The 25,033-nt window shown below is 36.7% G+C and overlaps 1 protein-coding gene across 5 annotated transcripts in view; it reads right to left on the bottom strand.

Annotated features, from left to right (window-relative positions):
* Psd3 (pleckstrin and Sec7 domain containing 3) overlaps window positions 1-25,033 on the bottom strand; it is a 536,277-nt gene that overhangs the window by 59,222 nt on the left and 452,022 nt on the right. For all 5 annotated transcript variants that reach the window (XM_085680348.2, XM_085680349.2, XM_085680350.2 and 2 more), the window contains one exon: window positions 9,780-9,973. In XM_085680348.2, coding sequence (XP_085536474.2) covers window positions 9,780-9,973 — 194 coding nt within the window. The remainder of the gene's footprint in view (window positions 1-9,779; window positions 9,974-25,033) is intronic.

Raw genomic sequence — 25,033 nt, 5'->3', positions numbered from 1 at the left:
GGAGCCAGAGCTCTGCAGATAGAAAGGGACGACTGTGCAACAGACTTAAATCAGAGAGAAAATGCCTATAATCAGACCTTAGTCTCTACTGTGTTTGAATGATAATCACGTGGTAATACATGTTTTTTTAAAATATTTGTTATTGTTTCCCAAGCATTTTTATATTTATTAATTATATTTGACTATGGCTTTAAATTACTCCATTGCATTAATGTACATCTAACTAGCAAATGTTCTAGGATGCATACAAATATTTATCCAGAATCAGTAGCAAAAATAAAACACACAAATATAGTAACAATACAGTACATAAAATTACAGATTAGCAGTCTAGGGACAACTGTTATTACTAACATGATGATGTATTAATTGCAACATTGTAATAAACTTGTTTTAAAAAAGTATAATGATATATCATGTTGCAAAGGATAACGTTGTACAGCTATGTCCTATCTTACTTAATGCATTATTACTAGCCAGAACCCTCTTAGGATAATGATATTTTGTAGTTGCAATAACAGCTTAGTTCCGTCTATGAGCCAAGCACTGTTCCAGTTTAAGGATTCTGTGCTCTATTTGTTCCCCGTTGGAATAGTCTTATCCATAATCTCTACCACAAAAGACTTCATTGCCTTCCTTTTGCAATTTAGCGCTTCTGCTCAGTTAAATGACACCTACTCAGATATAATTGACTCTTCCTACCTTCCCCTCCAAGAGTATTACTGACACAAAAACTGATGCTCAGAAAATTTAAAAAAAATGTATCAATGACCTATCTCATTTCAAAGATCAAATTATTAATTTGGTGCTGTGTAAAGCCCCAAATTTCATACATAAAGTTTTAGTACCATGATTAATTTTTTTTTTGTTTGTTTGTTTTTAGGAAACTAGTTCAACCTTTCTCTGTAGCTTTGCTTCTGTGGTCTCAGTTACCCAGTAGATTACATTAAGCTGAAAATTCTAGAAGTTAGAAATTCATGCTCTAATTCATGCATGATGTCCAGAGTAGTACGATGCAATCACAAACCATTGTGATCAAGCCAGCCCATGGTCTTTTTTATCATCCACGGTCCGAATTATCCCTACTGTTTACAAAGTTAGATCCTCAGTACCATCTCTGAGCCACCCCCTTGGCTTTGCAACAGTACTGACCTTGGCTGTTTGAATATGCAAAGGAGAAAGTGCAAAGTGCTTCCTTTAAGAGTAAAGAAAGTGAGGTGAAAAAAAGAATCTTCTCTTGAATTTGTTAGGACTTATGTCAAGAACAGATCTTCTATCCCTTAAGTTAAAAAGAAGGAAAAAGAAATCTGCGCTGATTTACGGCAGCACTTCAAAAAAGGAGAAGTTCTAACAACATACGCGATGACTGCTTAGTGACTAGGGAAATGGATTTGCTTACAGTCTTCATTCCTGTCTACAATTTCAGGCAGGGAGTAGGGATCTGGAAATGGATGTTCTGAGGAAACCGGAACCACTTTGCTGTTGCTTATGTTGTTACTGGTCGTGCTTGGCACGGGGACCAGCACTTCCTGCATACCGAGCCTATGAACTCCACTGTGCGTTTCCCACACAATATTTTTAATTTCAATTTTAATTAATTAAGAATTCAATAATGCATTAAATTAACATAACAGAGATACAGAACTTACTTTCTTCCTTCTCTTAAATGTTAACTAAACCTAAAGGATAAACAGTAAAAATAGAAGAACTTCTAAAGATTAGATGCAGTGAAAACTGCATTTCTCTTCCAGCAAGAAATACGTCAGAGACTCTGTACCCAGACTTTTTTGGTCCTGAAAGATTGGCAGTTTATGTTCCACTGTTCCCTGTCAAAAGTACTGCTTCTGGGAGAATGGTGGGTGGCCTCCTTTCACCAACTTCGCTGCCGAAAATGGTAGATTTAAATTAAAGACACAGCCATCAACATGGAGCTTTATCTAAAGCATACTTTTTAGGTTTAAATGTAGGACTGTAAAGGGGCACTCTTGAAACTCCACCAAATCCAACTGTCATATGACAAAGGACTATTTGATACATCCATGGCTTCTTTCATTGTGCAGCTCTTGGCCGTGTGTGGATAGCTGACACTTCTTAACTACCCAGTCTCCACAGAATAGCAAAGTCGAAAGGGGAGGGAGACCTTAGCCTTCTTTTAAAGTAATTGCTTTTTTTGGTCTTTTCTTAAATGAGTCTCTCTCTTACAAGAGACAACTGTCTTATGGAAAAAAAAACACCCTTTTATTATCTCTTAATTATAGTGTCGCTGTTCCCAATGTTATACAATAGCAACGAGTTCTGCCTGCATTGCCATTATAACTCTGTTTTCAGTATGGGTGACTCAGGATAACTGCTTCTCTCACATTTAACATGCAGGACTGAATTTTCAGAACTTATGATGACAGACAATTGTGCAAACCCCTCTAGAGTGAGGGGAAGCCCCTTATTTTCTGGGCACCCTACCCAGTCTCTTGCGTGTCCAGTGAAGAAGACTGAAAATGCATCCCATCACAAGTTCTCTTAGCATTACATACCTGGTAATAGGGAAATACTTCAAAAATAAGATATCTAGGATTAGTAATATCAGTGCAGAATCAATAATGAAAATGCTATCATTAAGCATTTGACAATTACTGAAGTGATGAACTTCTATGATTCATCCCTTCTAGTCCCTTTGCTGAAAAGAATCTCCTTTTCAATATTTGAACTATTTCTCCTGGTAGTTAGCCAATATGATACTCTGAAACATGTGTTTCTTCGCGATGTTTCAACAGATTATAAACCTTCTCTCTTGGCTACTGGTTGGGATAGATGAGGCTTTAGCAAGTGAATCATTACTTCATCTTATGTATTTTAATTTATATGTCTATTATCCTCTGTGGTTTAAAGGAACACCATGACAACATTGTTGCTTTAGTGAAGTTTTTTTTTTTTTTTCCTTAGCAGGGCATCGTGGTACATAGCTTTCCTTTAGAACTTAGAAGCAGGCAGATGTCAGTGAGCAACAGACCAAGTTGATCTACGTACCAAGTTCCAGACCAGCTAGAACTAACACAGTGAGATCCTGTCTCACCACACTCATTTTTTCTAGTTTAATGACAGTTTTGTAGACATGGACTTATATAGCTGAGGCTAGCCTGGGACTCACTATCTTATTAAGAACATCCTTGAACTGTTGATCCTACTACACCACCACACCTGAATTATATGGCATTGAGAATAGAGATAAGGGATTTGGGCATGGTTGGTTAGATTCCACCAACTGAACGATATTCACAACAATGCCTCAGTCTTGCTAAGGTAATACTAACAAACAAATACTTTACTAAGGATCATTTGATATTTAATACTTATATACATTGTGAGTCACCACACTCCAGCTAATTAGCACAACTTTTCTTCACATACTTCTAGTTTTCCTATTCATTTTTCAATTATATATAACTGATGTCACTGTTCACTGTGTAGGCAGTGTCTTTCATCCCCCTCTTTGGAAGAACATATTTTTTCTGCTTTCCTGCCCCCCCCCTTTTATTTCACAGTTCCTTTTATTGGAGACTGTACGGTCCTCTAGACAGTATAAAAATTTTATTATATGTGGTAGTGTTGCCAGTCTATCTAATAGGATCTAGTCTTTGCATGCCTGTGAAGGACTGGCTTGCTTGTGTTAATTGATATGTGAAGCCTCTCTTTAACTGGAGAGGTGGTTGGTTCTTTGACAGGAGATCCTAAATTGTACAAAACAGATAAAAAGCCAAGCACTAGGAACCATTCTTTGTTCTGTTTCTTATGACTGTAATTTGAAAAGCTTCAAGTTCCTGCTGCTTTGGCTTCCTATTGTGATCCACTATTTTAAATTGTGATACAGAATAAAAAAAAAAACTTTAAATAATCTGAGTAATTTCTTCCTTGTGAGATTGGCTTGTCCTAACTTTAGCACACTGAAAAACAGGATCAGACTCATGATGTGAAATTCAAAAAGAATCAATAAAATTGAAAAAAAAAAAACAAAAACAAGATCTTTTATTTATTTATGTGTTTCTTTGTTTATTTTTGGTTTTTCAAGATAGAACTTCTCTGTGTAGTTTTGGAGTCTGTCCTGGAACTTGCTCTGTAGACCAGGCTGGCCTTGAACTCACAGAAATCTGACTGCCTCTGCCTCCTGACTGCCAGCATTAAAGGCATATGCCAACACCACTCAGCTAAAAACAGGACTATTTCTTTTCCTTATTTATTTAAGACTATGCCTAGATTAATTAGACGCTATAGATCTAAATTTCTGATAACACTATGTATATATATATATATATATCTTCTTTTCAAACTATCCTTTAACATTTAAATTTGTAAAACTTAAATCACAGTATTATGAGAAAAATCACAATATAAATCACAAAAAAATCATTTGGTTAACTGTATAGTTCTGTGAAAAGTCAAGTGCTTAGCATTCAAGACACCTGGTTTCAATCCTAAGAACAGAGAAAAAAATCTATCTATCCATTATCCATCATCTATCTATTAACTTATATATCTATATATTGATAGATGAATCAGTGCTTTTTCTATTGTTTGTGATTTTCTAAGTTTTAAGACATCCTCTACCCAGGGGTTATAAAGTACTGTTCCACACTTCTAAAAACCTTAAAGCTATGTTTCTTGAACTCTTACCTTTATCTATAAGAAAATGATTTTCACGTTAGAACTAAGGTACAAATGTATTGCATACTCACATACGTAAAGAGCACACATGAATATACACATACACAGGGCACACACATGTAGTACATACACATACACACATACACATATACAAGTTTCAAAACCGTTTACAAAAGTATTTTGAGTCTTTCTTCTTTTTTTCTTTTTTCTTTTTGGTCTTTGAGACAGGGCTTCTCTGTGTAACAGCCATAGCTGTCCTGGAACCAGCTCTTGTACCAGGTTGACCTCGAACTCACAGAGATCCGTTTACCTCTGTCTCCTAAGTGCTGGGATTAAAGGCCTGGCGAATTTTGCTTTTTTTTTAATTGCATAAATGACTTCTTATATAAAACAAAAGCCTTCCAGAAGCACTGGAGAGTCTTCTTCTGTCTTCCCTCTTCCACTCTATTGGGTTGTTAACGCCTAATTACATTAGGAAAGTCAGGCTGCCCACAGTACTCTTCCTCCCCCCAACTTTTATATTTTATGACATAATTCAGTTAACACTGTAATCAGTAACATGCTTATACTCACTAATTACAAACTGTAATTCCTTTCTGCACAGTACATATGCAAGTGCTTTGGGGGTACAGCTTGTGTCCAATAAATCTTTATATATTATCTATAATATATAATCTTATAATATTTTTGGGTTCTGGAGGAGGGCTTAATTACCTGTACCCTATCTAACATGGACTTCAAAATAAAATTAAGTACTTCATTAGTCCACATTTTTACCAAAAAGATAGAAATGTACATATGACTTGACTTATACATCATGTCAGGGAACTGAGAGCATCATGACAACAAATGGCTGGGGACAGAAAAGCAGCAATTACTGTGAGGAGGCCTGGCACAGGGCTCCAAGTTCCTGCAGAGACCATGGGCAATAGGAAATGGTTGACCAGATTCATGCACTTCAGTATTTAAAAAGTGCTGTGTGGGCAAGTGAAGATCGTACTGTCCTACCTACAACCTTTAGTCATTTAGATGCACATCATACAAGTGACAGACTGTCCCCACCAGAAGACATGCAGAACTCAGTTATTTTCCAGGGATATTTCTCATACAAATTCCTTTTAACAACAAGCTACAGTTAGCTAGCCTCAGCTTTCTGTCTGCTATCGCTCTGTACTAGGTAAAGCTTGGGCTAAGCTGGCTCAGATGACTTCATTTATCTGCAAGTGGCTGATAGCATTTGCTTCATATATGACGTGGTTGGGACAAAGTTTGGGTACGGAGAAATTTTTATTACTGTTAAATTATTACTGACTTTGATTATGTGGAATGTATTGTGAGGATGTAATCACTTTCTTGGTTTCCACAAGTAACAACAAACTGATAAAAACAAGAGTTCATATCCTTTTTAAAATTCTGTCTGACAAAATAACCAATTCCAATTGACTTTTCAAAGCTTTCCCTTAAGGTCAGATTTAATGGTTCTGGTGAACACATGCACTTCTATGGGAGATACAAACACTTGACTAGAATCATTAGTTGTCTCCTGGAGGTACAAATTCTGAAAACAAAATAAAATCTTCGAGGATTAAAATATGTTTCTATGAAAAATTATACATATAATCTAAAAAGCTTGAGCCCTTAAAACAATTAAAAACTAAAAGCTATCACATCTTGAATGAACAGGTGATCTCTTCTGGAAAAGTTAATGTTTTAGAGAAAATAATCTCTCAGTAGAATTTTGACACAAGTCTTGCCTGATTAAAGACATACAGCGTTGTTCTCAGAGGACAAGGTGTTGCTCTCATACATATGTTCTCTCAGCTGTAATGGAACTCAGTAAGTAATGAACATCTAGCAAAGCTGTCTTCAGAGAACTAGGTGGTGCTGGCACACATACATACTCATAGACGTAGCATAACTCCCTATGTTGTCTGGTTTGCCCATGAACTAACTCACTACACAGCTGGGCAGGTCTTAAACTCCTGCTCCTCTGGACTCTACCTCTCCTAAAGGCTGGGTTTGTAGCATGTGCCAACACCTTGGATTTTAAAATAGTTTCCTGAACAGGTATTCTAAAAGGGACTTACTCTGTTTCTCTTTGTTTATAAATCTCTATTAACTCTATCACCGGTTATACCAGATGCGCCTCTATATTTAGCTCGTGAACTGAAACTATGTAAAAATCTGACTGGAAGAAATAGTTTCACCTATACTCTGTACCTTGGAGATGAAAACTGTGGTGTGGGAGAATTATCCGTATTCTGTCAATCTGTCCATCATATTTTAATAAAACGCTGATTGGCCAGGCAGGCAGTATACGCAGGAAAGCCAGACAGGAAGTAGAGGCGGAGCAAAGAGACTGGGAGTATTCTAGGAAGGTCCCTCTGCCTGTGCTGCCCAGACCCCTGGAGAGGAAAGATGTAAGCTGCCCAGCTGAGAAGGTACTGAGCCGTGTAGCTAACGTAGATAAGGATAATGGGGTAACATAAGTTATAAGAATTAATAAGTAGCCTGACCTAATGAGCCAATCAGTTTATAATCTTATGGAGTCCTGTGTGTGATTTTCTCTTTGGGATTTGCCAGCTGTGGGGTACCAGGCGGGACAGAAACCCCAACAAGCTAGCCCATCATGTTACAAAACTGTATCGTAATTTGCAGAGAAAATGGTATATCTGTTGCTGTAAATGGAAACTAAACCAGGTTTGGTTAACTAACAGGTTATTCCTATTTGGTGCATTCCAAGGGATGCATGTACAGGCTAAAATGAAGGCATGACCGTCTACAGATGACTGTCTACTGATGACTGTCTACAGAAGACTGTCTACAGATGACTGTCTACTGTTGACTGTCTACTGATGACTGTCTACAGATGACTGTCTACTGATGACTGTCTACAGATGACTGTCTATGGATTACTGTCTATGGATGACTGTCTACAGATGACTGCCTATAGATGACTGTCTACTGATGACTGTCTACTTATGAATCTATTGATGACTGTCTACAGATGATTATCTATAGATGACTGCCTATAAATGACTGTCTACTGATGACTGTATACTGGTGACTATCTACTGATGACTGTCTACTGATGAGTATCTGTCAACTGGTGATTATCTACTGGTGACTGTCTACTGGTGACTATCTACTGATGACTGTCTACTGATGACTCTACAGATGACTGCCTACGAATGACTGTCTACGATGACTGTCTACTGATGACTCTACAGATGACTGCCTACGAATGACTGTCTACGATGACTGTCTACTGATGACTGTCTACGATGACTGCCTACGAATGACTGTCTACGATGACTGTCTACTGATGACTGTCTACAGATGACTGTCTATGGATTACTGTCTATGGATGACTGTCTACAGATGACTGTCTATTTATGACTGTCTACTGGTGACTGTCTACAGAAGACTGTCTACAGATGACTGCCTACGGATTACTGTCTATTGATGACTGTCTATGAATGACTGTCTACAGATGAGTAGCTACAGAGAACTGCCTATAGATGACTGTCTACAGATGACTGTCTACAGATGACTGTCTACAGAAGACTGTCTACAGATGACTGCCTATGGATTACTGTCTATAGATGACTGTCTACAGATGACTGTCTACTGATGACTGTCTACAGATGACTGTTAACAGATGACTGTCTATTGATGACTGTCTACAGATGACTGCCTATAGATGATTGTCTACTGATAACTGTCTACAGATGACTGTTAACAGATGACTGTCTACTGATTACTGTATTGATGAATGTCTACTGATAACTGCCAACAACTCCTTTTCTGAGACCTGCACCATATTCTTTCCTAAGGTATCTTTCGTTTTCTACTGCAACCAAGTGGGTACTGCCAGTCACAGTGCTTCTTTTCTTCAGGTAAAAACAGTCCCACCCTATAACATACTAAATTAAAAGTAAGAAATAATTAGGAAGCTCTTTACTGTCAATGTTGATTTATATGCACCTGGAAGAGTCATGTATCCAGCTGCATAACAAGATAATTTGAAACACTACAGCTAACTCATACAAAGTTACCCAGGGGAATAAATGAAAAGTGTGCACTGGAAGGAATCTTTCTTCTTCATGCTTGTCTTTTTCACAAGCTAGTTTTAATTGGTGTCACTTGGATCTAAATGGACCAAACATAATGTTGTCAAAGGAATTAAGTCTGTCTGGCTAGTGTATGAAATCTATAGGAAATTTGGAAGAGGTATTCCTAGATCACTGAATCATTAAGAAATCCATTCAGCAATATAAGACAGTGTGAAAGACACTGTCCACAGGGCTTTTCCGGACTGCAATTTAACTGAATATGGTAATACTATGAGAAAAGTGTCCAGTCACAAACACAAAGCTGCCCACTCCTTCACTCCATGTTTGTGTCTGTAGGAAGGCAGAGACACCCAGGAGGTATAGTCTACTAATTTTGAGCATGCATAAATCTTGCCTTAGCCTGTTAGCTACAACAAACTGTTTATTCACTCTGTCCAAAGATTATTTTAACTATGTGAACACATATCCTTATTTCAAATTCCAAACAGCACTTATCTACCTAACAGTCACACTTTGTGATACACAGACAAATTAAAAGCCATCAATATGACTCCTTCTGCGTCCCAATACTAATCACATGAATCTCCCTTGCTTTTCCCCTTCTCATCTTATCAAAGGCCATCCTTCCACATATCCCTTGATATGAATTTCTTTTCTCATTGTCTCCAGAACCATATGTCACTGATTATTCTATGTACTACAAATTCAACCTTTCCCCAACCACCAGAAATGTAAATCCACAAGGACAGGGTCTGTGCCCATCCCACTCAATGCTACATAGTATTAAAGCCATGGATACACAAACGAATGAGAGCCAGGGAAATGAATAGTCTGTGAGTGGTTTTCCATTTCTACAGTTTTGAAATGACTTTGAAAAGCTCAGGTACAAAAGTGAATCTCTGATTTAAGACTGGATGCCTAACATAAAGAATACTTCTTTACATAAACATAATTTTCTTTAGCCTTGATTTTATTTCACATAAAATCACTTCAAAATTTGAGCCTAAAGATGAAATAAACAAAACAGGAAGTAATAATAATGCTTACTCTTCTTTCCATCCATATCTGCATGGATTTTGCGAGCCAAAAATCCACTTTTGTATACAGCAGCATTTGGGTCATGAGGAATGTCCAAAAATGGGTTAGTTGTACTCCCAATACGACTGATAGTCTTTGGGTGTGTTCCATTAGCCTTCTCATCAGTACCTTCTGAGGGAGATTTTTTTTTCTCTTCATCATCTCTGTAAGGAAGAAAAGACAAAGTCTAAAATAAGGACTTATCATAACTTTCAAAAAACAAAGTTAGTCAGAGTCATCAACTCTGTTTGCTAATAGTTGATTAGTGTTCATAAGAACTACTTTGAAAATCATGAGCACTATGAAAAGACCAGATGAAAGAGTAATAGTAACAGAGAAAGGAGAAAAAACACAGGTCAAAAATACAGAAAATATTTTCAACAAAACAATAACAAAATCAGTCAACCTCCCTCAGGACCCAGCAATTCCACTCTTGGGAATATACCCAAGAGATGCCCTATCATACTACAAAAGCATTTGTTCAACTATGTTCATAGCAGCACTATTTGTAATAGCCAGAACCTGGAAACAACCTAGGTGCCCCTCAATAGAAGAATGGTTAATAAAGGTGTGGAACATATACACATTAGAGTTCTACTCAGCGGTAAAAAACAATGACATCTTGAATTTTGCATGCAAATGGATGGAAATAGAAAACACTTTACTGAGTGAGGTAAGCCAGACCCAAAAAGAGGAATATGGTATGTATTCACTCATATGTGGATTCTAACCATAATTAAAGGTCTTTGAGCCTATTATTCGTGATCCTAGAGAAGCTAAATAAGAAGGTGAACCTGTTGAAAATCATGTAGCTATCTCCATGCCTGGAGATTGGAAATAGACAAGAGTCCCAGATCCTTCATCTGATGATGGAAGGCGATACAGACGGAGACCCACATTGGAGCACTGGACTGAGCCCCCCATGGTCCAAATGAGGGGCAGAAGGAGGAAGAACATGAAAAAAACTCAGGACCGCGAGGGGTGCGATCACCCACTGATACAAGGGGACTGATCTAATGAGAGTTCACCAAGGCCAGTTGGACTGGGACTGAACGAGCATGTGATCCAACCAGATTTTCTGAATGTGGCCGGATTCTCTGAATGTGGCTGGCCCGGAGCCTTTCTGAAAAGCCACTGACAATGACACTGGGACTTGTTTTCTCTGCATATACTGGACTTTTGGGATCCAGTCTGTTTGGATACTCACCTTCCGGGACCTGGAAGGAGGGGGGAGGAACTTGAACTTCCCACAGGGCTGGAAGCCCTGACTGCTCTTAGGAATGGAGAGGGAGGAGGAGGGGGGGGAGTGGGAGGGTGTTGGGAGTAGGGGCGGAAATGGAAACTTTCATAATTTAATAAACTTTGAAAAAAAATAACAAAATCACATAATAAAATGTTCCTAACCTAAAGAAGATGCCTATCAAGTACAAAAAGAACTAAAAAGAACACCAAATAGAATGGATCAGAAAAGAAAGTCCCTACAGCATGTGATAATCAAAATAGTACATGTACACAAGAAAGAAAGAATATTAAAACCTGCAAGGGAAAAAGCCCAGGTAGCTTATAAAGGGAGATGATGTGGGATTCTCCTATGTATGCTATAAATATGTTTTGTTGTCATTGGTTAATACAGAAGTCGTTTTGCCCTATGGCAGGGCAGAATAGAGCTAGGTGAGAAAACTAAATTGAACACATGGAGGAAGAAGGTGGAGTCAGGCAGATGCAATGTAGCTGCTGAAGAAAAAAGATGCTGGAACCTTACCAGTAAGGCACAGCCTCATGGTGGTACACAGATTAATAGAAAAGGGTTAATTTAAGATGTGAGAGCTAGCCAGAAATATGCCTGGATCGTTGGTCAAACAATCTTGTAATTAATATACTTTCTGTGTGAATATTTGGGTCTGGATGTCCAGGAAACTTAAGTGCAGTTATTTTCTACAAATGGCACCCACTATCTAGGGCTTCTAGACTAACAAAAACATGAGCCAAGCACAGCTTCTTGGTAGCCACATTTTTTTTTCCAGATAGGCTCTGTTTGCAGGTCATAAGTAGAGGTGTGGCTCATTTAAGAAATGGCTTCCTGGTTCCTACTGATACCATGAATGGCTCTGGCTCTTTCAGGAGATCCTTCTACAGAGCACTTAGGGTTTGTGAGCAGAATGCTACAGGTTGCTGAATGGCAACACAGAACTGCTATGTCCCTGGAGTTGTTGTGGTAAGTATGGCTCACAGAGGCTGTGAACATACCTCTACCATGATGGATGAGGTAAAGCTAGCAGGAAAAGTCAATGGGTCAGTCCTAGCCACACCCTCTTAGCACTTTTAAAAAATGTGTTCCTGGTCAGAAAATGATTACAGATACACAATAAAGACAGATTCAGACAAAAACAAACTTCTGAATGGGACACAGAATGTTTAAGAAATGTACACAGGCTTAAGAAAAATGGGTATAGGTTGTTATAGAGTGTAAAAAATAAAACAAAACCTTTAAAGAGACAGTAAAAGCAATATAAAAGAGCATAGAGAGTCATATATTAAAAGAGTAAAGAAAATAAAATAAACATTAAAAAGTAACAGAGTAAAAAATATCACGAAAAGATGGAATATACACAGAGAGTCTGGATTATGTATATTATTGTGTTTTCTTTAGATTTTTTTGACTGCAGAGAGACATTTCATTCTGAGGGCTGCTAAGATAAATCCACATATATATTTTAAAGGTATCTTGACTTCAAAATTTGAGTCTTAGGATATCTTACTTTGAAAAAAAGGTTCTACTTTTGTTTCTACAGAAGATAAGAATCTGTGGATTCCTTGTAGGCTAATGTGGTTTGATGAAACAAGACCCTTGAAAGGTCTCTTAAAATTACTTTAACCAACAAAAGAAGGAAGCAGTTTGAAGAAAAAAATGCCCAAATTCCAAAAATGATTGTTTATAAATGTTTGTTTTTATTTTATAAGGGTTGGTGATAAGTAATTAATAGAAATAAGGGAGATATGATACAGAGATGAATACTTTTCACTGGTATGGAGTTTGGTTTATTGATACAAATTTAAGGTCAACTTTGTTATATGTGTATTTCTATTCTTTTTAAGGTATGTTTATATAGATCATTTTAAAAAGTAATGTATAATTAAAAATTACAGATTAACAAATAATCATTTATAATAGTCAAGCTTATAGCCATGTTGGTTAGGCTTTTTAGCTATTCAGAGATATATTTCAGTAGTAGATAATCTTCAACACTTCAAAGACCTACAGAACATGTCATTTAAAATGTTTTAAGAACTTAGATTTTTCTCAACAGTGGCACATGTCCACTTCTGGTAGTACAAATTACTTCAGAGGGGTTGATGGCATCAAAGAAACTCATTAAGGAATTTTCCTTCAATCTGATAAGGCTAGCTATTTGACAAGAAACTATTATTGCCTGGACTGCTTTGATGGTATGCTGTATGAACTGGATATGTAGGACCCACAGAAAAATGACTGCTGAACTTGCCAAAAGAAGGTGAGACAGTCCTTCAGGGTTCCTGCTTCATGAAAGAGTCTGCCTGCCTGACATTCTGAAGAACACAGAAAAAAATGACTGCCAATCTGCTAATATTGGTGAAATAGTCTTTGAAACTTCCTGCTTCATGGAAAAGTTTGCCAGATGATATGTGCCTGTAGGCTAAAGATGGACGCACCAACATTACAGAAGAATTTTGGGTGACTGACCAGGAAGCAAGATGTCTCTGTCAATTCTAGAATTTTGGAAGCTGCTTACAATGCACTTCCTGTTTACTTAGGCAATATTATATCATTCTGTGGTCTTTGATAGTATTTAAGACAGATAGCTATAGGTATAGTTTTCTTTAGTTATAATAAAAGATAAATTATATATGAAACTTTAGACTCACAAAGAAATATTGTAACTGTAATTCTTGCTTGACACCTATTTTGTTATTATGTAATTTTACTATATAAATTTAAGACCTTCCTTTTTATTTAGATAGAAAAGAGGAGGTGATGTGGGATTCCCCTCTGTATGTGTGGATATGTTTTATAACCATCGGTTAAGAAAGAAGTCACTCTGGACTATGGCAGGGCAGAAAACTCAAGGTGGGAAAACTAAGCTGAATGCATGGAGAAAGAAAGCAGAGTCAGGCAGATGCTATGTAGCTGCTGAAGGAGAAAGATGCCAGAAGCAAGAAGCTGGAACCTTACGAGTAGGCCACAACCTTGTGCTAATACAGAGATTATTAGAAATGGGTTTATTTAAGATGTAAAAGCTAGCTAAAAATACGCCATGACCGTTGGCCAAACAGTCTTGTAATTAATATAGTTTCTTTGTGATCATTCAAGTCTGGGCAGATGAGAAGTTTAAGTGCAGTCTCTTTCTACAGGCAGAACTATTAGAGGAAGTCCTGAAAACTCAACAGAGACTCTCAAAGGCAGAAGAGCCTAGAAAGAAGTTGTACAAACTCAGAGATGTCAGAGGTCACTCTAGACTATTATATCCAGCAAGAATTTCTATTACAATAGATGGAGAAAATAGAACATTTCATAATAAAACCAAATTTGAGTACTATCTATCTACATATTCAGTCCTGAAGAAAGTGCTAGAAGGAAAACTACAACCTAAAGAGGTTAACTATACTCAAGAAAACACAAAGAATAAATAATCCTAGACCAAAAAATTAAAATAGGTGAAGTACATACAAGCAATACACATGCAAAAAAATACGACACTACTACCACCACCAAAACCACCACCACCATCACAACAACATCAATCAACATACATTGCTCATTGATATTTCTCAACATCAAAAGTCTCATTCACCATAAAAAGACACAAACAATACAGATATTGAAAACAGGATCCATCCTTCTGCTTCATACAAAGAGCATGCCTTAACATCAAAGACAGACATCCATCAGAGTAAAAAGAAGAGGAAAAGATATCTCAAGGAAATAGACATAAGAAAGCAAGTTGGTATAGCTATTTTAATATTTGACAAAATAAACTTCAAACCAAAACAATCAAAACATACAGGGAAGAATACTATATATTTATCAAAGAAAAGCCTACCAAGAGGACATTGCAATTCTTACTATCTATGCCCCAAACACAAGGGCACCAAAGTTTGTAAAAGAAACACTATTGATGCTTAAATCATATACTGACCCTTATGCACTGACAGTGGAAGACTTAAATACCTCACCCTCATCAATAGAAAGGCTATCTACAGAAAAACTAAACAGACAGTTGCTGGAACTAAGTGATGTTATAAACCAAACGGACTTAACACATATTTATAAGACGTTTTGCCCAAACACAAAAGAATATACCTTCTTCTTAGCATTTTATGGAACTTTCTCCAAAATTGACCAAGTACGTGGGCACAAAGCAAATCTCAAAAAGTATAATAAAATTGAAATAACAGCCTGCATTTTATCTGACCACCACAGATTAAGCTAGATATCAGCAACAACAAAAGCAATAGAAAATTAAACTGTCAAGACAGACATTAAGAAGGAAATCAAAGACTTTCTAGAATTGAATGAAAATGAATTACAACATACCCAAAGTTATGAGAAACGATGAAGGCAGTTCTAAGAGGTGATTTCTTAGCATTACGTGCCTACATGAAATTACTGGATCACTATAATTTATTTGTATGCTATATAATTGGATCACTCTATTTATTTGTATAATATACTAACAATTGAACATAATAATAACTTAACATTAACAGCACACCTGAAAGTTTTAGAACATAAAGAAGAAATTATATACAAAATGAGTAGACACTAAGAAACATTCTAACTCAGGGCTAAAATCAGTAAAATAGAAACAGACAACAACAAAAACAATACAAAGAATTAATGAGACCAAGAGTTGGCTCTTTGAGAAAATCAACAAGATAGACAAACCCTTATTGAAGTTAATGAAAAACAGAATGAGAATAACAAATTTAGGAATAGGGTGGGCCTTAAAGCAGACACAAACAAAATCCAGAGATTCATAAAGACATATTTTTAAAAAAACTTATACTTCCTCCAAATTGGAAAATCTAAAAGAAATCAATAATTTTCTCAATATATAACACTTAACAAACAAAATAAACAAAACAAAATAAAGATCAGCTAAGCAATTTAAACAGATCTATAACCACTAGGAAAATAGAGGGTGTAATTAAAAGTCTCTTGACACCAAAAAAAGCCTAGGGTTAGACTTTTAAAAAAGAATTAATGCCAATGATCCTCAAATTATTCAACAAAGTAGAAACAGAAGGAGCAATGCCCCCAAACTCATATTATGAACCCAGAGTTATCCTGATACCCAAACCACATAAAATCCAACAAAGAGTATTACAGACCAATTCCCCCTAAGAACATACATGCAAAAATTGTCAACAAAATACTTGCAAAAAGAATCCAATAACAATGGAGTGCTATTTAGTTGTTAAAAAAATGACATCATGAAATTCACAGGTAAATAGATGCAACTAGAAAAAAAAATCCAAGAACATATCAAAATGATCATCCACCATGATCAAGTACACTTCATCCCTGAGATGTAGAGATGGTTCAACATATGTAAATCAATAAGTGTAATCCACCATATAAATAAACTGGAAGACAAAAATGACATGGTCATCTCATGAGTTGCAGAAAAAGTTTTGACAAAAAGGTAGTTTGCAGCAAGTGCACAGACAACAACTTAAACGGAGAGAAACTCAAGGCAATTCTACTAATATCAGGAACAAGGCCAGGTTGTCATCTCTCTTCATTACTATTCAATAAAGTACTTAAAATCTTAGTTAGCTAGAGAACCGAGACAACTGAAGGAGATCTAGGGGATAGAAATTGGAAAGAAAAAATGTCAAAGTATCTTTATTTCCAAATATCACCTTGAGTGAAGTAACCCAGACCCAGAAAGACAAATGTGATATGTATTCATTTATATGTGGGTACTAGCTGTCAAATCAATGATAACTAAACTACACTCCATAGAACCACAAAGGTTAGGTATATGGTAAAGGAATGTGTGCATGTATGTGTGTGTATGTTGGGAGTGGTGGTGTCACAGACTGAGCCCCCTAAAAGAGGGAAATACATTAGATAGTTATGAATGGATGTGTAAGGGACTGGAATGGGAAGATCAAATAGAGGCGAGTAGAGGTGAGAACAGGGGGAAGAAAATATAGAGTAAAACAGCTAAAATTAAGGGGCATTTGAGGGGTAGTTTGAACACCTAACATAGTAGCAGCTTCCTAAAATATATATGAATGCAATCTAAATGGAATCACCAAACAATGGGGGAGTCAGAGCCCCACTAGCCATCTCTTATCATCTAATGAAGCTTCCAGTACCAGGACTGGGTTACATCTAATTGAATTGGCTAATAAGGTCCTATGGGAATCTCCTAACAAGGTAGGCTGTTGCCAAGACTATAGCTTGCTCTAACCTAAAGCAAGACCACATTGCTTGGAACAATGCATACACAACTCAATGAACACAGAGAAGTAGGGTTGTTGCTGACATAGAGCCTTCACTGTTCCATATCAGTATCTTTGGTACAGAGAACTCTGGAGACTACCACAGGAGAGTTGTACACACCATCCAAGCCACAAGCCCTTTGGTCTACAGTGTTGGAGTTCTGTCTGCAAGGTATGCTGGTGCAATGGTAGCATAAAGCTTGTAGGAATAATCAACCAGTATCTGATTTGAGTGAAGACACATTCCCTGAGATGGGACCCATAGCTGACCATGTTTGTGTGACCAAGAACTTGGGACTACATAGCCCAGAACTAGGGTAAAATCAAATGCTGCTGCTCTTTAAAAAAGTAGCAACGAAATGACTCCTAATGATATTTTGCTATACTCATAGATCAGTTCCTTGCTCAGTCATCATCATAGAAGCTGATGGGAACAAATACAGAGACCCACAGTCAAACATTATGCAAAGAGCGAGAGACCTTGGAACACTCAGTCCTAAAAGGGATGTCTCCATCAAATCCCTCCCCCCAGGGCTCAAGGAACCCAGTGGAAGAGGAAGTAGAAAGAGTGTAAGAACCAGAGGGGATGGAGGACACCAGTGAAACAAGGCCCCTAATATCAATAAGATAGATGGGCACAGGCACTCACAGAGACTGAGGCAGCATGCAGGGGGTCTGCACAGGTCTGCCCCAGATGGGTCCTAGAGTTGAATAGAGAAGTAGGCGTATGCCCCATTCCTAACCCAGAAGCTATCTCCAACTGATAACCACATGCAAATGAAAATTTAATTTCTTCCAAGGGAGTCTCATTGGGGAAACGAATTACTCTTGAGGGTAGGCTGTATGCCTAGCTGTAGAAGACAAACAGAAAATGAATTCAACAGAATCTCTGGAGGGGGTCCTTTTTCATAATGATATTTCAGGGCTTTTACAATTATTTTATTTTTAATTTTATTTTATCTAATTTATATATTTTCTCTTCTCTCTTTTTACCCTATAAGTTCCTTTGTGTATAAGTTACAGCTTCTAGCTTAGTGTTTTTATGGGATTCCTGAGTACATAAATGAGTGGTCTCTGTTTATTGTGCATTCTCTTGGGATCTTTTCATTCTGCTTGTTTTGTTCAATTCTCATGTGATAGTTTTTGCTTTAGCTTATTTTATTTTGTCTTACTTTATTACTAACTCTTAGTTAAAGTAAGCCTGTTCATTCTATAATTAGAGAAGGAAAGAGGATGTGTTTGGATGGGGGGGGGTAGGAAAGAATCTGAGGAGGAATGGGAGGGGAAACTACATTCAGGATATATTATATGAGAAAAAACTTTTCAATAAAGGACAAAATTCAAAGTTAATAAAATGTATTATTCTGATTTTTACTTGAATAAAAGAAGCGCTACAGTAATAGCCAGCAATTAGTTACAGTCTCCTATGTGCCAAGTATTAATGATCACAACAATTATGTAAGACCAATGTTAGAATTTTAAATTGCAGGAAAGGGAAAAGACTCAGTGAATCCAAATAAATACTCAAAGCTACAGATTTCGTAATTAAGAGATAACGAAGGAATGACAGGAGAATCTTTATAGCTCTGCTTTCTCTTGCCAGGATGGTTTCTTAGCTATCTTCTTTCAAACAGTGGGGGTACTGGTAGGGATTGTAAACTCTACTTTTCTACTGGCCCTGGCAGAACAACAGGTGTATGAAGGGAGACAGATAACTGTAGACGAAGCCTCGGGAAGAGTACTCAGCTTTGTCTATCTTGCAAACAGGCTCACTATTAGCATCCAAACCCCAGATAAAGTTGCAAGTGCATGGGGAGGGCAGTGTCTCCACAGGGCTTTGGTGTCTCAAGAGGTACGACTTTTCCAACCACCACCAGCTACTGTGAAACTCATATTTGTCTTGCCTTGTTTTCTATATCTCTTTACCCTCAGGCACAAGAACTTTAAATCTGAGATCATGACACACCCTAACTATGAAGAGACCAATAGATCAGACGGTCAATATTCAGTTAATGAAGAAGTGAAAAAGGCAGAAGAAAGTTACTCACAGGATCTTATAAATGCCTGAAAACTGAAGAGCATAGCAAGTCTGTCTTGCTCTGTTTTCCTTTCTATCATCTAACCTGTCTCTTTATTAAACTCTAAGCACTGACTCTTTTACTAAACTTTTATTCAAACTTTGCACCCAAAATATTTTTTAAAATATAAATCAAAAATTTCTTTCAAAAGTAGTTTGAGAACGATGAAGAAAAGCAGCCTTTGTCTCTCTAAGGGTATCTTGGAAGTAACTGAGAGATAAATGAAGTTAAAATTGGAACTCTTAAACATTCATATTTTACATTTATTTTGAAATAATTTTAGACTTGCAAAGACAGTACATCGAGTTTCCATATGTCCAGCTTTGCCTCCTAGCATCTTATATAACCACAGTGACATTTTCTAAACTAAAAAATTAAGATCAGTAAAGTATTATGGATTAAAGAGACATGTTTTTTCAGGTCTCACCAGCTTTTTTTATTAATCTGCTTTTGTTCCAGGATCATATCCCAGATCGCAAAATAGACTTCGTCATTGTCGTCACTGTCGGGTCTCCTTCTTTTTTTCTGGTATGTAGCAATTCTGTAGTCTTTCTTGCTCCATCATGACCTTCACACTTTGAAGAATTCTGATCAATTTTCCTGATAATTATTTTCCTTTTGGGTTTGTCTGGTGTTATTCCAGAACACTGAGGTTGGAGTTAAGGGTGGGGAGAATACAGTTTAGGTCATGTACCCTTTTTCAATTCATCAGATCCACAGGTAGATGTTTTATTGGTCATGATATTAACTAACCATGATGACTTACAGTAGTGTCTCTCAGGAATCTATATAAAGCTACTCTATTTTATAAGTATCTTAGAAAAGATAGTTTCTTAACTAATATCCTGCTTTATGCTAGCCTTTGCCTTACATTAACATTCATAAATGGCTCTTCCAATGACAATTATTATTGTGGTTAATTGTTTCTTTTGTTTTACATGTTTCTTTCAGTGTGGCCATATGAATATTTACAGCCCTGTTTAGAACTGTGTCCAGTCCCTGCCAACTGATCTATCTTTTTGGCCTACAATTTTGCCTTTTGCAGAATGATTTATAATTGGCTTCTTTACATTTGGAAAATACACTTAACATCCTCCATGCTCCATGTCAACCACCAGCTTTGCCTTTATTATTATGAGGGCAGTGTTTAACTGTATGGATATACACAGCTTATTTATTCACATATGAAAGGCATTATCTGGTTTCTATTGTTTCTACTTTTATACTAAAAATATGTTTTTAAATAATATCATGAATCCACTATTGAAGAACAGTACTATAATTTTTCATAAATTAGAAGAGTAATTTCTAGCTTCCAGACAGATCATTTAGCTCAAAGCAAATGATATAATCAGAGGTGCAAAGATAAAAATCTTCGCATAAGATCAAAGAACAAAATGCCAATATGCACCACATCAACAGGGTGCTAGGAAGTCCTAGCTGGGACAACTACATTAATGAAATAAAACGCATTCACACAGGGAAAAAAAAGGTAGTACAGTTGTGTCTTTTTGCTGATAGTGTGATTTTATAAAAGGGAATTCTAAGAACATCAAACCACAAAATAAAACAAATTAAAAATTAACAAAATAAGCCCAATTTAGAACTTTCAAATTCAGTAGAGTTGTACCTTGGAAAATAAACATGCAACATAATTAAGTGCTCCTATGAAATACACACAAAAATTGGTAAATTAAATAATCTCATTTACAAAGAATCCCACCTTCCTTCTAAATGAAAATAACAGGAGTATTTCTAACAGGAAAGTAAAAGATACATGCACTGAAAATTACAGAACACAGATGAAAGAAATGAAACGTTATACAAATAAATGATAATGATTCCATATTCATGAACTGGGAAGGTTATTGATTAAAATGATCATGCTACCTAAAGAAAGCTACAGAGCCTATTAAGTTTCCTATAAATATTCCAATAATATTTCAGAGAAATAGTAAGAAGCCTTAAACACTCTGAAATGTAAGAAATGCAGAACAAAAAAGAACAGTAGGTATCACATGCCCTCATGTGACAAACAGTGCTCTCCTAGTTAGTATCTGTGGAAAACTTGATACACAATTTCTCATGGGTACTCAAGACCTTTACATAAAAGGAGGTTGTAATTGCACATAAACATCCATTTATATAATGCACATTCTGTGTAAACAGTTAGTACTTAAATATTTAGTGAACAATGACTAAAATATATAAATACATACCTAATACATAGTTCTTTAAAAATTTTCCAATATATGGTTTGTCAAATTCATGAATATGGATATAGTCCAACTATAAATTATAAAGGTATTTTAATAAAACAGATGTTATTAGTAATAAAATCAGACAGATATATCAACCAATGGAGTAGGATAGAAAGCTAAAAATAAATCCTAGTATTTGTAGCCAGTTGATTTTGATAAAATCTGTAAGAACTCAAGCTAAAAGATAGTCTTCTTTAAAAAGAAACGGTGTTGGAAAACTTGACTAATATCTTGCAAAGGATGAAACTAGACCCTTATCAGAAGAAAAACAAGCACTCATTTTACTCAAGTGGATGAAGGGCCTAAGCACAGTAAGACCTGACACAAGGCAAGCATCATATCAGTCCAGCCAGTGTTCTTAGGGTGGACTCCAAAGGCATGGATAGCAAGACCAAAACCAGGTAACAATGATTCAATCAAACTTGGAGCAAGGGACTACCAGGGTGAACAAACAGCTCTTAAAATAATGTTGTCAATATTTTCAGATCATCTGAGAGGGTCCAATGTCCACAGGGACTCCTATTTCTCAAGAGACGTGAACAGTCCTTTCTCTGAGGTTACAGTTACTTGTGACCACTGTGAGGTGAACCACAGATCACATCATTACAAGAAAAGGAAAGGATAGAACATTGTGAAAGGAAAAAAGAGTAGAGAGCATTAAATAAATTTTATTACCACACAATTTTATGAACATAATTTTGGTATAATTTCTAAAATCTCAGTGTAAAAGTAATTACAATATTATATATAATAATATATTAGAACAATATTCTGGATAAATAGAATCAAATAGAAATACTTCAAATTAGTTCTCATACTCTTGCAATTTACTGTTTGACATTTTAGTGGCACCTGTTATGCTTTTTGTGGATAGGAGTGTTAGAGAGGGTTACAAATAATAGCAGTTTGGTATTAAAAACTAAAGTATATTCGAATAGGAAAACCATGAGTACAGAAACAGCACTTCTAAACAAAACACCAAGAACGAAAGTTCTCAAATATTCCATCCTGAAAACAAGTACTTTTAGTGTTGTAAAGGTTCATGAATGGCCTTGTCAGGCTCTTGGGGCAAAACTCAGCCTGCTCCCAGACACAGGCTGGTGCATCTGGGGGCTGCTGTCTGCATCCTAAGCATGGACTCCTTGGGTCTGTGATGGCTGCCAGAGAAGAGCTATTTACTGTAGCAACACTGTGAGACCTTTCCTGGATCTTATCCAGAGGGGTCCTTTCTCCACACCATCCCCACACTGTCCTGGATCTTATCCAGAGGGGTCCTTTCTCCACACCATCCCCACACTGTCCTGGATCTTATCTAGAGGGGTCCTTTCTCCACACCATCTCCACATTGTCCTGGATCTTATCCAGAGGCCGTCCTTTCTCTACACCATCTCACATCTCTACACCATCAACACATATGACAGAAATATGAAACCATCGTCTTCCACCTGTATTCACATCATTCCTAAATGTAACACTTCGGAGCTATATTTATTCATTTGGAACAGATGTCGAATTTTCCCCACCAATTATTTTGGATTTTCTGCATAGGCAATCATGCTGTCACAAGCAGTGCTTTGTTTTCTAGATCTGCACATCTACACCTTTGCTTCTCATGCTGCATTAGGCAGGGCTTCCACTGATACTGAGAAGCAACGGTGAGATGAAATGGTATCATTTTCTCCCATTTATGCGCTGAAACAGGCAAACTCTTAAGTTTCTCATTACAAGACTAACTCACGGTTTTATCTGATCTGTGATATTGAGGGTTCTAACATTGTGCTCATGGCACATTGGTTTCTGCTTTAATGACTTTATCCAGTTTGGCGGTTATAACACTTGGGGCATATGAGAATGTGTATTGTTGTTCCTCTTTACTTCTATATTCTTGGAGAGATTATAAGAAGCAGGAAAATTTGCTCCATAAATGTTTGGCAGGATTTACCAGCAACACCATTTAGGTGTAATACTGGTTAAGAAGGTAATACATTACTTATTCAACTGTTTTAATATATATTGGCCAATGAGTTTTGACTGACATTTTCTTTAAAGAATTTGTTCCCATCAAATCTGTGGGCATAGAGCTGTCTATAACATCTCTTTACAAGCCTTTAAATGTCATAGGATTTAAAATTATATTTCTTCTTTCATATCTAAAATTAGTAATGTTAATTTAAGCCCTAAATTTTTCTTAGTTAATACTAGTTAAACCTTATGCATTTTATCCATCTTTTCAAAGAATTAGCTTTTAGTTAACTCTCTTAATTACTGTTCTCAATTTCATTAATTTCTACACTAACTTCTTTGTCTTTTTTTTTTAATCTACTTTTGGTTTTAACTGATCTTTCCCCTCCCGGCTGCAGCTTCCTAATGTAGAACGTTAAATCCCTGATTTGAAACCCCTTTCTTTCTCTACTATACACAAGCTAGGTAAGGAAGTATTACTTTTACCACAGCACACAAATTATGAAAAGATGAGTTTTTATTTTCCCCGTTAGATTAAAACCATTTAAATTTCTCTTCAGAGTTATTGCTCTCATGGTCTATTTAAGAGCATGCTGCTTAGTCTCTACATTTTTATTGGATTTTACAATCTAGTTGTTGATTTTTCTCTTAAGTCCATTTTAGTCGGAGGGCAAATGTAAACTTTCCACTTAAAAAAATTGTTAGTGCGTATTTTACTGTGGCTGAGAATGTGACTAACATTCTCATGTTAACATTCCACATGTCCGTTACTATAGGAATTCACCAATAGCTATCAATTATACCCAGTCTATTGATGGTGCAGGAGAACTGCACAGTGCTGCACTCTGACTTTATGTCTGCTGGATCAGCCAGGTCATGTGTAAGGTTTAGAATCTATCAGTTCGCCCATGGTGACATTTGTGAGATGCACACATTGAGGTCTATTAGGGCTTTTTGGAGAACAGACTCCTCTCTTATTGTCATCATCACACACCTCTTCTTCTCTTCAGTTTTCTCAGCTGAGCAGACACGGCTACTCTGTCCTTTTCCTCGGTACCAGTTACCACAGTTTGTTTCAGTCCATCCTGCTGCTTCAGCTCTTAGGCGTATTTATATTTAAAATGGTTTATTTTGTAGCTTGAAATGAAATGCCAAGATGTAAGGTTCTCTCTCATTCCCTAAATTTACTTTCCCTCATATCTTCTGAGCTATCTGGATCTGTGGCTGGCTGTTTGACATTGGTGGGAAATTCTCAGTCGTTACTGATTCATTAACTCTTTCCCTTCTCTCTTGCTTCTTTCCCACATGTAGTCAGGACGCTACACGCTCCATAGCTGTTGAGTTCTCAGGTACTCTGTTCGTTTTCTAAATCTTAGACCCTACCCTCTTTTCTACGCTCAGAAGTTCCTACTGATAAATCCTCAAGTTTAGA

This window comes from Myodes glareolus, chromosome 23, assembly GCF_982192425.1.
Source record: "Myodes glareolus chromosome 23, mMyoGla1.1, whole genome shotgun sequence".
Lineage (NCBI taxonomy): Eukaryota > Metazoa > Chordata > Mammalia > Rodentia > Cricetidae > Myodes > Myodes glareolus.
The sequence above is the reverse complement of the archived record's forward strand: the minus strand, read 5'-3'. Positions and strand labels throughout refer to the sequence as shown.